This window comes from Pongo pygmaeus, chromosome 23 (assembly GCF_028885625.2).
Source record: "Pongo pygmaeus isolate AG05252 chromosome 23, NHGRI_mPonPyg2-v2.0_pri, whole genome shotgun sequence".
In the NCBI taxonomy this organism is placed as follows: Eukaryota; Metazoa; Chordata; class Mammalia; order Primates; family Hominidae; genus Pongo; species Pongo pygmaeus.
The window spans coordinates 27,913,482-27,927,923 of record NC_085931.1 but is presented as its reverse complement, the minus strand read 5'-3'; the positions used below and the strand labels follow the sequence as shown (position 1 = coordinate 27,927,923).

At 42.6% G+C, this 14,442-nt stretch overlaps 1 protein-coding gene across 7 annotated transcripts in view; it reads right to left on the bottom strand.

The window, feature by feature from the left end:
• The window catches only part of LOC129023177 (chromatin remodeling regulator CECR2), a 197,368-nt gene that overhangs the window by 58,148 nt on the left and 124,778 nt on the right, over positions 1-14,442 (bottom strand). For all 7 annotated transcript variants that reach the window (XM_054469699.2, XM_054469700.2, XM_063663303.1 and 4 more), the window contains exons 3-5: positions 5,217-5,400; positions 3,195-3,334; positions 1,691-1,795 (exon numbers count right to left, since the gene is read on the bottom strand). In XM_054469699.2, the coding sequence (XP_054325674.2) occupies positions 1,691-1,795; positions 3,195-3,334; positions 5,217-5,400 (429 nt within the window). The remainder of the gene's footprint in view (positions 1-1,690; positions 1,796-3,194; positions 3,335-5,216; positions 5,401-14,442) is intronic.

Genomic DNA, 14,442 nt, shown 5'->3' with positions numbered 1-14,442 from the left:
TGCAACTGTTAATAATTAAATGCCAAGAAAAAAGAACTGTAGGGATTCCAATGTCCTCCTCCCTGATTCAGGGCCGCACTGAAGACAGGTGTATTTATTATAATTGATTCTTACCTAAGGTAGAGGGTTAAGAGCATGGGCTCTGAAGGGGGAATGCCTCTATTCAAGCTGTGCCACTTACAATGGGACCTCAGGAAAGTTAATTAACTTTCCCCAAAAATGGAGCTATTAATAGTGCCTACCTCACAGGGACGTTGGAGATTAAATGACAAAATGCAAAGTGTATAACGCAATAGCATGAAGTATCATTTTCACTTGTATCCCTGAAACAGAAAGGACACTCTGGACTTCTCGCTTGTTTTCAATTCAAGTTTCTATGAGAATGAAAATGTTCTCTATTGGCATTATCCAAGAAACCACGTGGCTGCTAAGCATCTGAAATGTGGCCAGCATGAACAGGAAACTGAATTTTAAATTTAATGAAAAAATATTTAAATACTGGCTTACACACACAGCTCTAAAGGAAAAAAATCACCAGTAGAGGGTAGCACAAGTCCATGGATGCTTGTTAAAATGATTCTACAGTCCCAACCTTATGCTACTGTGATTCTTGATACTTATGGGGAAATGGAGACAGGTATCCCTCAGCTTTCTGAATATCGAAGGACATGTGGAATCCCAACAAACCCAGAAACAGGTGTTGATACATAAAACGTAAGTAATTACAGGACATTTGTCACAGAAACGGATAAGCAAGAAATAGGCAGCTGCAATCTGAAGCTGAACTTCTGGAAAGTTAAGTGGATGCTGATTGAGTCAAAATCAGGATCTGAGTGATCTACATTCTTCTTTTTTTTTTTTTTTGAGACGGAGTATCACTGTGTCTCCCAGGCTGGAGTGCAGTGGAACGATCTCGGCTCACTGCAAGCTCTGCCTCCCAGGTTCACGTCATTCTCCTGCCTCAGCCTCCTGAGTAGCTGGGACAACAGGCGCCTGTCACCACGCCCGGCTAACTTTTTGTATTTTTAGTAGAGACGGGGTTTCACCGTGTTAGCCAGGATGGTCTCGATCTCCTGAGTGATCTATATTCTTAATCTGATTTCCTAGAAATATTTCTTAGTGGTTAAAAAGTGACACGGTGAAATTCAGCCTAACTCAAGCATTTAGATTAAGTAGGAAGGGAAGAAGCCACTTGTCCTGAGTTACCAGAATTTTTAAGAATACAGCCTCACTTCAATAGGCTTAGTGATAGAGCTGATCCTTAAGTAAAAAATGTATTTACACAGCACAGGTCAGATTTTGAAAACTCCTATAGCAAGATTCACATGGTGAAATTTCCTAGAAGACAATGCCATATAAAAGAAAATCCCCCAAGTATCTTTTTCTTTGCTAAAATTAAATATAAAATTGAAGAATGAAAAAAATTGTCTTGTTCAACATAATCCTCATTAAGTGCACATCCATCATCTAGTAAGAGGACTCGCTTAGAGACGGCAGGTGACTTGCCAGATGTCACCCACTAAGGGCTTCCTGACTCTGTACTGCACACGTGGTAATTTCATAAGGACTCAGTTTCAGGTTGCCATAATAATGTGTTTCCCATGGCAAAGGCAAAATAAAGAAAAAGGAATAAATGAATTAAGGTCCCTTCTGCCATGGTCTATGACCACAACTAACAAGATTTTCTTACCTTAACAGAATCTCCTCCTGCAGTTTCTTCCGTTTTGGGGGTCTTCCTCTTCTTTTTCCCGTTTTTCCAGGAATACTTGAGACATTTTTTTGTCCTTCACTTTCCCTAACAAATAATATTAAACAGAAATGTTCTGGCACAGGATTGGCATTGCTACATATGATTTTAAACCAGTATTTCTGGCCATGAGATTACCAAAAAGGATTAAATGTAGCAGTGAAAGGAAAAGGGAAGAGCAACTTCCAGTCTTCATTATTAGACTATGGATCTGAAGAAAACTAACACTTTGCAATACTAAAATGTGCTTAAGATCTAACATCTTCCGAAGAGTAAGCATGCTCCTAGCAATAAGAAAGCCTAAAAAAGAGATTAGCATCGTTTTGGGATGCTATGGAAATGCAGCCTCTTCCTTACTTAGTAAAGCTTATGTTTCAGGCATCATTTAAGTTCCTTCTGTTCTTAAACTGATGGATACTAAGGTTCATAAACTACATCACTAATTCTTTTTTTTTTTTTTTTGACGGAGTCTCGCTCTGTCCCCTAGGCTGGAGTGCAGTGGCACGATCTTGGCTCACTGCAAGATCCACCTCCCGGGTTCACACCATTCTCCTGCCTCAGCCTCTCGAGTAGCTGGGACTACAGGTGCCTGCCACCACACCCAGCTAATTTTTTGTATTTTTAGTAGAGACAGGGTTTCACTGTATTAGCCAAGATGGTCTCGATCTCCTGACCTCGTGATCCGCCCGCCTCGGCCTCCCAAAGTGCTGGGATTACAGGCATGAGCCACCGCGCCTGGCCTAAACTACATCATTAATTCTAGTAGAAAAAAGGAGATCTCAAGGACTGACGATGCAAGATGAAACTGTTACTGCAGTGAAATGATTGTGCTGCTGAGAAGAAACCTGCTATATTAAAACAGCCTGTGGGAAGAGGAGTGGCATTTCTCAGAAACCTATCAAGAACTTCAGATCAAAAAAGTATATTTAACCCCTCTGGTAGCAGAGAATTAATTCCTTTTTGTTTTTGCATGAAGTATCTCCTTACCATCTCTTCGCATGCATGCTTAGAGAATTCCTTTATTAGGAAAAGAAAATTGTGCTGTAGAATTCTGATGCATTTAATCTTTTTTTTTTTTTTTTTTTTTTTTTTTTTTGGAGACAGAGTCTCGCTCCTTCGCCCAGGCTGGAGTGCAGTGGCGCGATCTCCGCTCACTGCAAGCTCCGCCTCCTGGGTTCACGCCATTGTCCCGCCTCAGCCTCCCAAGTAGCTGGGACTACAGGCGCCAGCCACCACGCCCGGCTAATTTTTTTTTTGTATTTTTAGTAGAGACGGGGTTTCACCATGTTAGCCAGGATGGTCTCGATCTCCTGACCTGGTGATCCACCTGCCTCAGCCTCCCAAAGTGCTGGGACTACAGGCGTGAGCCACCGTGCCCGGCTGATGCATTTAATCTTAATGACATTTTAATACAGTAGCTATCATGCCCTGACATTGAATAATGTACCTGCTCAAAGAGAGTTCTCCATTGGATTTTCCTTGTACCGGGTCCTCTTTGTACATTCGTGTTCCATAGAAATACCAATAGAGTGCCCCAGAATTGTCTTCACCCAATGGCTCCACACGGAGACTGTCTGCATCCAGACCCTAGACAGAGCAAGAGAAAGGGGTTTGGGGAAACGGGGAACAAAATGCACCAGGAAAAAATGAAAATGAGGATTCCAAATTTACACTCAAGCATACCTCAAATCTAAAAATGCCCAAGTATCGCTGGGCGCGGTGGCTCACGCCTGTAATCCCAGCACTTTGGGAGGCTGAGGCAGGCGAATCATGAGGTCAGGAGTTCAAGACCAGCCTGGCCAACATGGTGAAACCCCACCTCTACTAAAAATACAAAAAATTAGCTGGGCATGGTGGCCAGCTAAAAAATTAGCTGGGCATGGCGCCTGTAATCCCAGCTACTCGGGAGGCTGAGGCAGGAGAATCGCCTGAACCTGGGAGGCGGAGGTCGCAGTGAGCCGAGATCATGCCACTGCATTCCAGCTTGGGCGACAGAGAGAGACTCCGTCTCAAAATAAATAAATAAATAAAAATAAATAAATAAATAAAATAAATAAAAATGTCCAAGTATCTTATGTAATTTTCAATGGGCATAAGAAACACGGATATAATGGGAAGGTGGTACCTACTTTGAGGAACAAGAGATGGAAATATTACAGTGCTTCCTATCCCCACCATTGTTCCCTTTTCAAAAAAAAAGAGAATCCAACAGCAATACTTATGAACAGTTTACAGATTTGGCTGGGAGCAGTTGTTGTTTTATGTGAGCACACACGAGAAGAAAGACAAGTACAACCGGGTGGATCAGGCACGGGGCAAGCTTTGCCCCACGGGATCCTCTGTGGCAGCTCCAGCATAACCTCCTGTGACCTCTCACTCCAGCTGAGCTCCAGTGACAGGGCTCCCAATTTACCTCGGGGGCTGACCTGTACTGGCCTTCTCACTGCCACTGAAGTCCTTGAGTCCTCAGCAAAGACTGTGCTAAATTACACAATGATTTTTTTATAATCTGTCCATAACCAGAGCTCAACTGAGAAGTCATCACCACATTTAATCACTGATGATGCAACAGGATTAGAAACTGACTTCCCTATGAGTGAAAGCAATAACCCACACCCTCCCTTGAGGATATACTTTTTTTAAAAAAAAAAAAAAAAAACGGAGTCTCGCTCTGTCACCCAGGCTGGAGTGCACTGGCGCAATCTTGGCTCACTGCAAGTTCTGCCTCCCGGGTTCATGCCATTCTCCTGCCTCAGCCTCCCTAGTAGCTGGGACTACAGGCACGCGCCACCACGCCCGGCTAATTTTTTTTATTTTTAGTGGAGATGGGATTTCACCGTGTTAGCCAGGAAGGTCTCGATCTCCTGACTTCGTGATCCGCCTGCCTTGGCCTCCCAAAGTGGTGGGATTACAGGCATGAGCCACAGCACCTGGCCCCCTCTAGGATATACTTCTAAAACAGATAACCACACCAAGGGGGAGAGAGAGATGGCCATAGCTTCCTTCAACACATTTTTTGTAACGTGGATGTGTGTAGAGGATGACCTTCACTAGCATATATGGTTTCAAGTTCTTGGAGATTTCAGTAAATATTTCAATTATATTCAATCAAATTTACACCTTGAAAAATAAAATTCAGTGGCTGACTTAGTTGCAGGTTTGGCTGATGACAGAACAAACAGCGTCCTCTGGTTGTACCTATTGCAGATGGGACTCAGTGCACGTAAAGGAAGATGAAACCAGACTAGAAATTAGACCAAAATAAAGTACTTCCATAGGGACGTACATCTTGCATCTCCGTGGCTACAGCAATCATGGTTTTCCATACAGTGTTACTGGCAATGAATAGTCCCAAGACTAGTACCACAAGCCAAACTCTGGCTTAATATCTTTGGGTTTTACGTTCTGACAACATTTCTGATTGCTGGCTTTTCACAGCTGTAGGGAAAGCCTCGCCAGTTAAGCATACCTTTAGAAGATCGAAGACATCGTCTGCATCCAGCCGGTAATCACAGAGGCGGTGCAGGATCTCCACCCGTGTGCGAAGAGGCAGGTCCTGGAAACTGGCTTCCCTCAGCGGGTTGGGCTTCCCTTCTTCAAGCTCCCAGCGGTAGTTGATGATGTCCTCTAGGTAGCTGTGGAATGTCTGAGGCCTAGATCAGGGCCCCAAACACAAAAATACATTAATATAAAATATAGGATGGTTGGGAGAAGGAGAGAGAGAGAGAACTCATGATCTGACAGCTAACAGATTTTTGTTTTTATACAGACAGGGTCTTGCTCTGTCATCCAGGCTACAGCACAGTGGCATGATCTCAGCTCACGGCAGCTCTCCTGGGCTCAAAAGATTCTCCCACCTCAACCTCCCAGGTACCTGGGACCACAGGCACGCACCACCACACCCAGCTAATCTTTGTATTTTTTGTAGAGACAGGGGTCTCCCTATGTTGCCCAGGCTGTTCTCAAGCTCCCAGGCTCACACGATCCGCCCGCCTTGGCTTCCCAAAGCGCTGGGATTACAGGGGTGAGGTAACACGCTTGGCCCAGCTGACAAATTTTACACAGAAAGCAGAAATGAAAAACAGTAACAGGAAGTCCCTCATGAGGTTTCAGCCTACTTACATGGATATTGTGTTTTGTCAACTATCAAGGAAGATAAATACATAAAGAGGGTTTTTCACAGAATAGGTTGACTTTAAAGCCCAAATAGCACATTCTGGTGGAATGGGTAAAAGCATAATCAAATGTGTAGGCTATGAAGTCGAGGCAAAAGTCTCACTCGCTACGCGTACAACTGAAGACACTCTGCGGTTCAGACAGTACAAAGTTGGGTTCATGACTTAGGTGGCAAGAAAAAAAGAAACTCGTAGTTGGCCTAATCTAATTTATATTTCAGGTTAAGATACAAAGGCGGAAACTCCTCCAGAATACAAATGGCTACACTGATATGCAACTATAATTTCATATTCTATTATACATGAACTTTAAGGCATGAACACTGCATTCTAAATTTTTTTTTCTCTGATTTTTCTTTCTTTTTTTTTTTTTTTGAGACAGAGTCTCGCTCTGTCACCCAGGCTGGAGTGCAGTGGCGCGATGTCAGCTCACTGCAAGCTCCACCTTCCGGGTTCGTGCCATTCTCCTGCCTCAGCCTCCCGAGTAGCTGGGACTACAGGCACCCGCCACCACGCCCGGCTAATTTCTTTTTGTAGTTTTAGTAGAGACGGGGTTTCACTGTGTTAACCAGGATGGTCTTGATCTCCTGACCTCGTGATCCACCCGCCTCGGCCTCACAAAGTGCTGGGATTACAGGTGTGAGCCACCACGCCCGGCCTTTCTTTGAGTTTTCAGAGATGGGGTCTCAGCATGTTGCCCAGGCTGGTCCTGAACTCCAGGGCTCAAGCAATCCTCCCATGTCTGTATATTAAAATTTGAAGATAGTCTTTCTACAGAGAACACTTAAGACACCTAGATGGCAATTTAAATTTTTTCTTCGGTACAGTCTGGCAATCCTATAATTGCATTAAATATATTTTTTTCCCATATGGGGTCTCACTATATTGTCCAGGCTGGACTCAAACTCCTGAGCTCAAGCAATCCTTCCACCTTGGTCTCCAGAGCATCTGGACTACAAGTGCGTCTTACCACATCCAGGTGTAAATGCCTTTTTTTTTTTTTTTTTGAGACGGAGTCTTGCTCTGTCACCCAGTCTGGAGTGCAGTGGTGCGATCTCGGCTCACTGCAAGCTCAACCTCCCAGGTTCACGTCATTCTCCTGCCTCAGCCTCCCGAGTAGCTGGGACTACAGGTGCCCCCCCACCATGCCCGGCTAATTTTTTGTATTTTTAGTAGAGACAGGGTTTCACTGTGTTAGCCAGGATGGTCTCGATCTCCTGATCTCGTGATCCACCCGCCTCCACCTCCCAAAGTGCTGGGATTATAGGCATGAGCCACCCCACCCGGTTTTTTCTTTTTTAAATGGAGTTTTGCTCTTGTAGCCCAGGCTGGAGTACAATGGCATGATCTTGGCTCACTGCAAACTCTGCCTCCTGGATGCAAGTGGTTCTCCTGCCTCAGCCTCCCGAGTAGCTGGGATTACAGTTGCCCACCACCATGCCTGGTTAGTTTTTGTATTTTTAGTAGAGACGGGGTTTCACCATGTTGGCCAGGCTAGTCTTGAACTCCTGACCTCAGGTGATCCGCTTGCCTCAGCCTCCCAGAGTGCTGGGATTACAGATGTGAGCCACTGTGCCCAGCCATGTATTTTGATTAGTACCTAAATGAGCCTCGCACGTAATAATGTGCTGTTTGTTAGATGGTTATTTTACATCTCAACTGTTAAGAATCAAGATCTAATTTAATTTACCCCATGCTTGACGTGAAAATTTTTTCTTATTAATAAGCAAAGAGGCCTAAAGAAGTTATTGGTATCATTTTAAAATTAGGCAAGTACTATGTTGACTTATAATCTATGGTAGTTATATTTGCAGCAAAGTGAAAGGAAATATTTGTGGAAAAAATTAAGAAGGCTTAGGCAAATAAGAAATTAAACAGTTTGCCGGGCGCGGTGGCTCATGCCTGTAATCCCAGCACTGTGAGAGGCCGAGGTGGGCGGATCACGAGGTCAAGAGTTCGAGACCAGTCTGGCCAATATGGTGAAATCCCATCTCTACTATAAATACAAAAATTAGCCGGGCGTGGTGGCATGTGCCTGTAGTCCCAGCTACTCAGGAAGCTGAGGCAGGAGAATTGCTTGAACCTGGGAGGTGGAGGTTGCAGTGAGCCGAGATCACACCACTGCACTGTAGCCTGGGCAACAGAGTGAGACGCTGTCTGAAAAAAAAAAAAAATTTAACAGTTTGCTTTTTCAAAGAGAGAAGAAACATCTTTCCCCTACTCTTATTATCTCACTGGGGAAAACATGAGTATGGCAGCTTTATCAAAATTCAGCCTAACAGTTCAAACAATCAGGGCTCTCACAAATCTCACTGGACTACAGCATTCACATTCAGCACACCAGCACCGGCCATTAGTAAGTGCTTGAACCTTGTAGGGTTTGGACTGGCTGCCTCTCCATTGTCTATGAAGTTGCTGCCATCCCTTCCAGAGTGAGGAGCCGGGCAAAGAGTAGTTCAAACTCACATTAAAATGCAGACGGTGTCGTACTGGTGAATTTGAAAATGAAAAAGTTTGGCCGGGCGTGGTGGCTCACGCCTGTAATCCCAGCACTTTGGGAGGCCAACATGGAGAAACCCCCTGTCTCTACTAAAAATACAAAATTAGCCGGTTGTGGTGGCATATGCCTGTAATCCCAGCTACTCCGGAAGGGTGAAGCAGGAGAATCTCTTGAACCCAGGAGGCAGAGGTTGTGGTGAGCCAAGATCGCGCCATTGCGCTCCAGCCTGGGCAAGAAGAAACGCCATCTCCAAAAAGAAAGAAAGAAAGAAAATGAAAAAGTGTTTTTTTAAAAACTGCTTTTTTAGTAGCCAGAAGTGTGTAGAAGAAAATCATCCTTTGACAATAGATCTCTTTATTTACCGCATGCTTTCGAGAATTTCTAATGTACACCAAGTTCCACAAACACTAAAGTCTGTTTTTTCCTGCAATAAAATAAAACATGGAATCAGTGAAATCTGTATCATTTCACCAGAATAGCAGCTTCACTGGAGGATGTGCAGAAGATGTTGGGCCGGGGAGCGAGACCTTTCTCATTCCAATGTGAGGTTGAGAAAGTACAGGCATACCAGCCCACAAACACTGCGTGTGCATCCGCAGTGCTGCTCCTTTAGCCAACAGTCTGTCTGGAAGCCCTTACTTGTCTCAAACAATTCCATGTTTCAGATTCCTTCCCAACAGGCCTATTGTCCTACTCAGTTTAAATTACATCACTTTTGCTAAAAGCTTTCTTAAGGCATCTATCTCCATGCCACCTTAACTAGGAGACACCTGAGGGCCTACAATCCAAGACAATTCCATTTCCTTGTATGTAGATCAACCTTCTCCTAGAAATCTACATCTCCTTTTAAACATCAGAAAGTGAATAGGGAAAAATCTCTTGAGGGCAAAGGCACTGGCTAAGGGTGATTTGAAATAAAAAGGCTTCAGGAAGCTAAAAATCAGGCTAATTCTTTTGATTTACTGGTTCTTCATCTTCTATAGGACAGAAAACACGTAAGAATTTGATAAAGACTACATACTTTCTCCCCCAGAAAAATGAGCACACAATTTTGCATGTACTTTCAGGTTTAGCTCACGTCTGTAATCCCAGCACTTTGGGAGGCCGAGATGGGCAGATCACTTGAGGGCAGGAATTTGAGACCAGCCTGGCCAACACAGAGAAAGCCTGTCTCTACCAAAAATACAAAAATTAGCCAGGCATGGTGGTACGTGCCTGTAATCCCAGCTACTTGGGAGGCTGAGGCAGGAGAATCACTTGAACTCAGGAGGAGGAGGTTGCAGTGAGCTGAGATTGCACCACTGCACTCCAGCCTGGGCGACAGAGCAAGACTCTGTCTCAAAAATAAAATATAAAGTAAAATTAAATAAAGGAAAAAGAACAGTGGCACTGTGCTGCTAAAAACTAATGTGTACGTATTTTTAAGCTTCTCAAGTTTAGATTACCTGGCACATTCATTCACTTACTCATCCATTCATCTCCGTGCAATTCCCTCTTAATGACTTAGTAACTCTCAACATTCTGAAATTATCTTGAACTATAATAAAACATTTCATTTCAAAATAGTAATGCAAAGATCAAACCAAATGGAACTTCTCAGAACAACAAGGTCTATTTTATTTCTTGTCTAGGAAAAGTTCCAAATACTCTTAAATGACCCATTTTCGCATTCATTTTCCATCCTACAAAACAGCAGTAAGAGACTGGCTCTTAATTACCTCTTTTTCTCCCCCTATGAGTGAAAGAGCAAGAAAGAGTGAAAATAAGAATGAGTCAACAACCTTTCCAAACTCTTAAAGTTAGCCATTTCTTAGAGGCCCAGCAGAGAATTTCTCAGCTTGCTGCAGACAGAACATGCTTCTACTGCTGAGACCAAGGACGGCACGACCTGATTCAAGTGTTCCAGCACAAGCCTCTGCCGGCTGGAACTGGCAGAATTCTTCACTGTGTAGGACAACACATTTTTAATATCTGCACCCTGTTTAGGGAGATGACAAGAAGGCGGCTCTTAAGTTCTTTGAGGCATGTGTTACGGACATGAAAGGGCAGCCATGGTCTCTCTACAGGGGAGCAATAAAGGTATGGCACCAGGCTTCCCAGAATGGAGATAAGATGAAAAATCAAACTGCTTTCTCCCATTTGCTACAACAATTTGTGAAGCAAATGAAATACATGTACACACAGGCCACGTTTAACATGAGTACTGGATTGAGATAAATATTCTGGTTCTAGTAGTAAAGCAGCAAGTAAAAGATTCTGTACAAATACTTGATAAAGCATTTATTCTCGAAGCTTATAAAAAGACCAGGTCAAAATAATTAAAATAACAGTTCTTCTTCTCTAGGGCTGTAGAAAAGCTACTATATCCAACATACTAAAATCAACATGAGAGCCAAGATAAGTTAAGATCATGGCTATTTCAAATTAAAGGAAAATATGGTTAAGTCAGAATCTATGCAAAACATCTTTGCCTAGAGAAACATGTACATAATACAGATTTTTACATGTGTTTATGAATGTTTATGTTGGGTAACCAAGAAAGTGAATAAACCCCAAATGTTATCTTTAAAATGATAAAGGCTATTTTTTTTAATGGAACCTAAATACTGTACAGATGAAGTGAGAAGTCTCAAGTATCATGTATAAGGCATGAAGTGGTACAATAAAAATTCTGAATAGCTCTGGATAAAATTTAAGGATATATATTGTTTGCCTTACGACTGCTAAACACACACACACACACACACACACACACACACAGAATAAGAAACCAATAGTGGAGATAAAGTGATACACTTAAAACAAATTCACGTGCCTAAAAGAAAGCATTAAAGGACCAACAAAGGAACAAAAAGCAGAAGGCAGCAGAGAAGTTTCTCAACCTTAGCCACTTGGGAAATGCAAGTCAAAACCACAATGAGGTACCACCTCATTTCCACTATAATGGTGGACGTCAAAAAACATACAGTAACAAGTGCTGACCAGGATGCAGAGACATGGAATCCTCACACACGGCCGGTGGGAAGGCTAAGTGGTGCAGCTGCTGTGGAAGTTTCGCCAAGTTGCACTGAACTACCAACGGGTCCAGCCACTCCAACTCCTAGGTGTACGCCCCAGAGAAAGGAAAACACATCCACACAAAGACTTGCACACAAATGTTCAAAGCGGCAGAATTCATAACAGCCAAAATGTAAAATCTGCGCACATACCCATGAACTGAAGGATAAAGTGTGTATCCACACAATGAAGTATTATTTTACCATAAAAATGAATGAAGTACTGATTCATGCTACAACATGGTTAAAACTTGAAAAATAACTCTAAGTGAAAAAAGCCAGATACAAAAGGACACTTCCTATATGGCTCCAGTTACAAGATGGGCCTATAACACTCAAACCTGTGGAGACAGTGAGAAGAATAGTGATGCTGGGAAGTGGGGAGGGAGGAAACAGGGAATGATTGCTAATGGGTACAAAGTGTCTTCTGTAGGGTAACAGAAGTATTCTGCAATTAGATAGTGGTGATGGTTGCACAATTTTGTGAATACATAAAAACCAATGAATTGTACACTTTAAAAAAACACAAGGAGGCCTGGCGTGGTGGCTCATGCCTGTAATCCTAGCACTTTGGGAGGCTGAGGTGGACAGATCACGAAGTCAGGAGTTTGAGACCAGCCTGGCCAATATGGTGAAACCCTGTCTCTACTAAAAATACAAAAAAAAACAAACAAACAAACAAAAAATCAACCGGGCGTGGTGGCATGCATCTGTAATCCCAGCTACTCGGGAGGCTGAGGCAGGATAATCACTTGAACCCAGGAGGCGGAGGTTGCAGTGAGCTGAGATCGCACCACTGCACTCCAGCCTGGGTGACAGAGCGAGATGCCATCTCAAAAAATAAATAAATAAAAATACAAAGATTAAAAGGATAGAAAATGATCTACCAGGCAGAGTAAGCATGAGAAAGCTGAGGATTAATATGAGACAAAGCAGATGTGGAGACAGAGTGTCACATAAGAAGAAATGGAACAACTTCCCAGGACTACATAACAAAGCTACTGCTACACATCCAAATAACAGGACACCACAACCCATGAGACAAAATGGGCAAAACTAACGGGAGAAAAAGATCCACAATCAGAGAGATTTTAATACTGGTTTCTCATTAATAGACCAAACACACACACACACAAAACAGTAAGGAACAGATCTCAACAGTATTACCACTAACATACTAAATCACGAATTTAAATAATACACTTTTGGGTCGCAGAAGAAATAAAGGAGAACATGTTTCAAACAATAATATAAACATCAAAATTCACAGGATGCAGCCAACCATGGGTTAGAAGGAAATTTAAAAGTTTTTTTAGGGGAAATTTATAGCTTTAAATGCCTGTTATTTGAAAAAAGGCTCAAAAACAGTACTCCAAAGAAGCAAAAAAAAAAAAAAAAAAAAAAAAAGAAGAGCAAGCTAAAGCCAAAGTAAATGGAAGAAATAAAAAAGAAAAATCAATAAAATAAAAAAGAAGCAAAGAGTAAAGAAAATTAATAATATAAACCAGTTCCTTAGTAAACATTTAAAAAGTTGATAAGGCCTGGAATGGCTGCTCACGCCTATAATTCCAGCACTTTGGGAGGCCGAGGTTGGAGGACAACTTGAGGCCATGAGTTCAAGACCAGCCTGGGCAACATATCAAGACCTGTCTCTACAACAAATATGCTTTAAATAAGCAGGGTGTGATGGAGCATACCTATAGTCCCAGCTACTCAGGAGGCTGAAGCTGGAGGACTGTTTGAGCCCAGGAGGTCGAGGCTGCAATGGGCTATTATCACACCACTGCACTCCAGCCTGGATGACAGAGTGGGAACCCTGTCTCAAAAAAGTCAATAAATAAATAAAAATTCCTAATTTAAAAGAAGTAAGTAAAACATTTGGCCAAATATTTCACCAAAAAAGACATATACAAATGTATGGTAAGCACATGAATAACGACTCCACATTACTAGTCATCGGGGAAATGCAAATTAAACCCACAATGAGCTGCCACTTTCAACACAAAAGGATTAGTAAAATTAAAAACAGCAGATGTTGGCAAAGATAGGAAGCAACTAGGCCAGGCGAGGTGGCTCATGCCTGTAATCCCAGTACTTTGGGAGGCCGAGGCGGGTGATCACCTGAGGTCAGGAGTTCAAGACCAGCTTGATTAACATGGTGAAACCCCGTCTGTACTAAATACAAAAAATTAGCTGGCGCACGCCTGTAATCCCAGCTACTTGGGAGGCTGAGGCAGGAGAATCACTTGAGGCGGAGGTTGCAGTGAGCAGAGATAGCACCATTGCACTCCAGCCTGGGCAACAAGAGCAAAACTCTGTCTCAAACAAATAAATAAATGAATGAAAATTTAAAAAGATATGAAGCAACTGGACTGTTCAGATATTGCTGGTGGAGATGTAAATGTTGCAAGTGTTTGGAAAATAATTTCACAGTTTAAGTCAAACATACTTTTACCATGTGACCCGCCAACAATTCCCAAGAGAAATGAAATTAAGTGCACACAAGCATTTGTATGCAAATGTTCACAGCAGCTTCATTCATAATAGCCGCCAACTGGAAGCAACATAAGTGCTCATCCCAAGAACAGATTCAATAAATTGTGATATATTTTTCACTAGATACAATTTAGTCCCCCACTCCCCTCAAAGGAATAAACCACTGATATAAACAATGGCATGGGTGAATATCACACAGGCACTATGTCAATGAAAGAAGCTGATGTGAGTTCATTTCACACTGTGTGACCCCATTCATACAGTTCCAGAACAGGTTAGGCTCCAACTATAGTGATAAAAATGTCGTCAGTGGTTGCCAGGTGTACAATGTAGGTATGGGGAAGACTGACTACAAAGGAAACTTTCTGGGAAGACAGAAATGTCTATTTTCTTCAGTAGAATAGTGACTATGGGGTGCACTCATTTGTTACAAAACACTGGCCTATGTTAAAAAAGACGTGATGAACG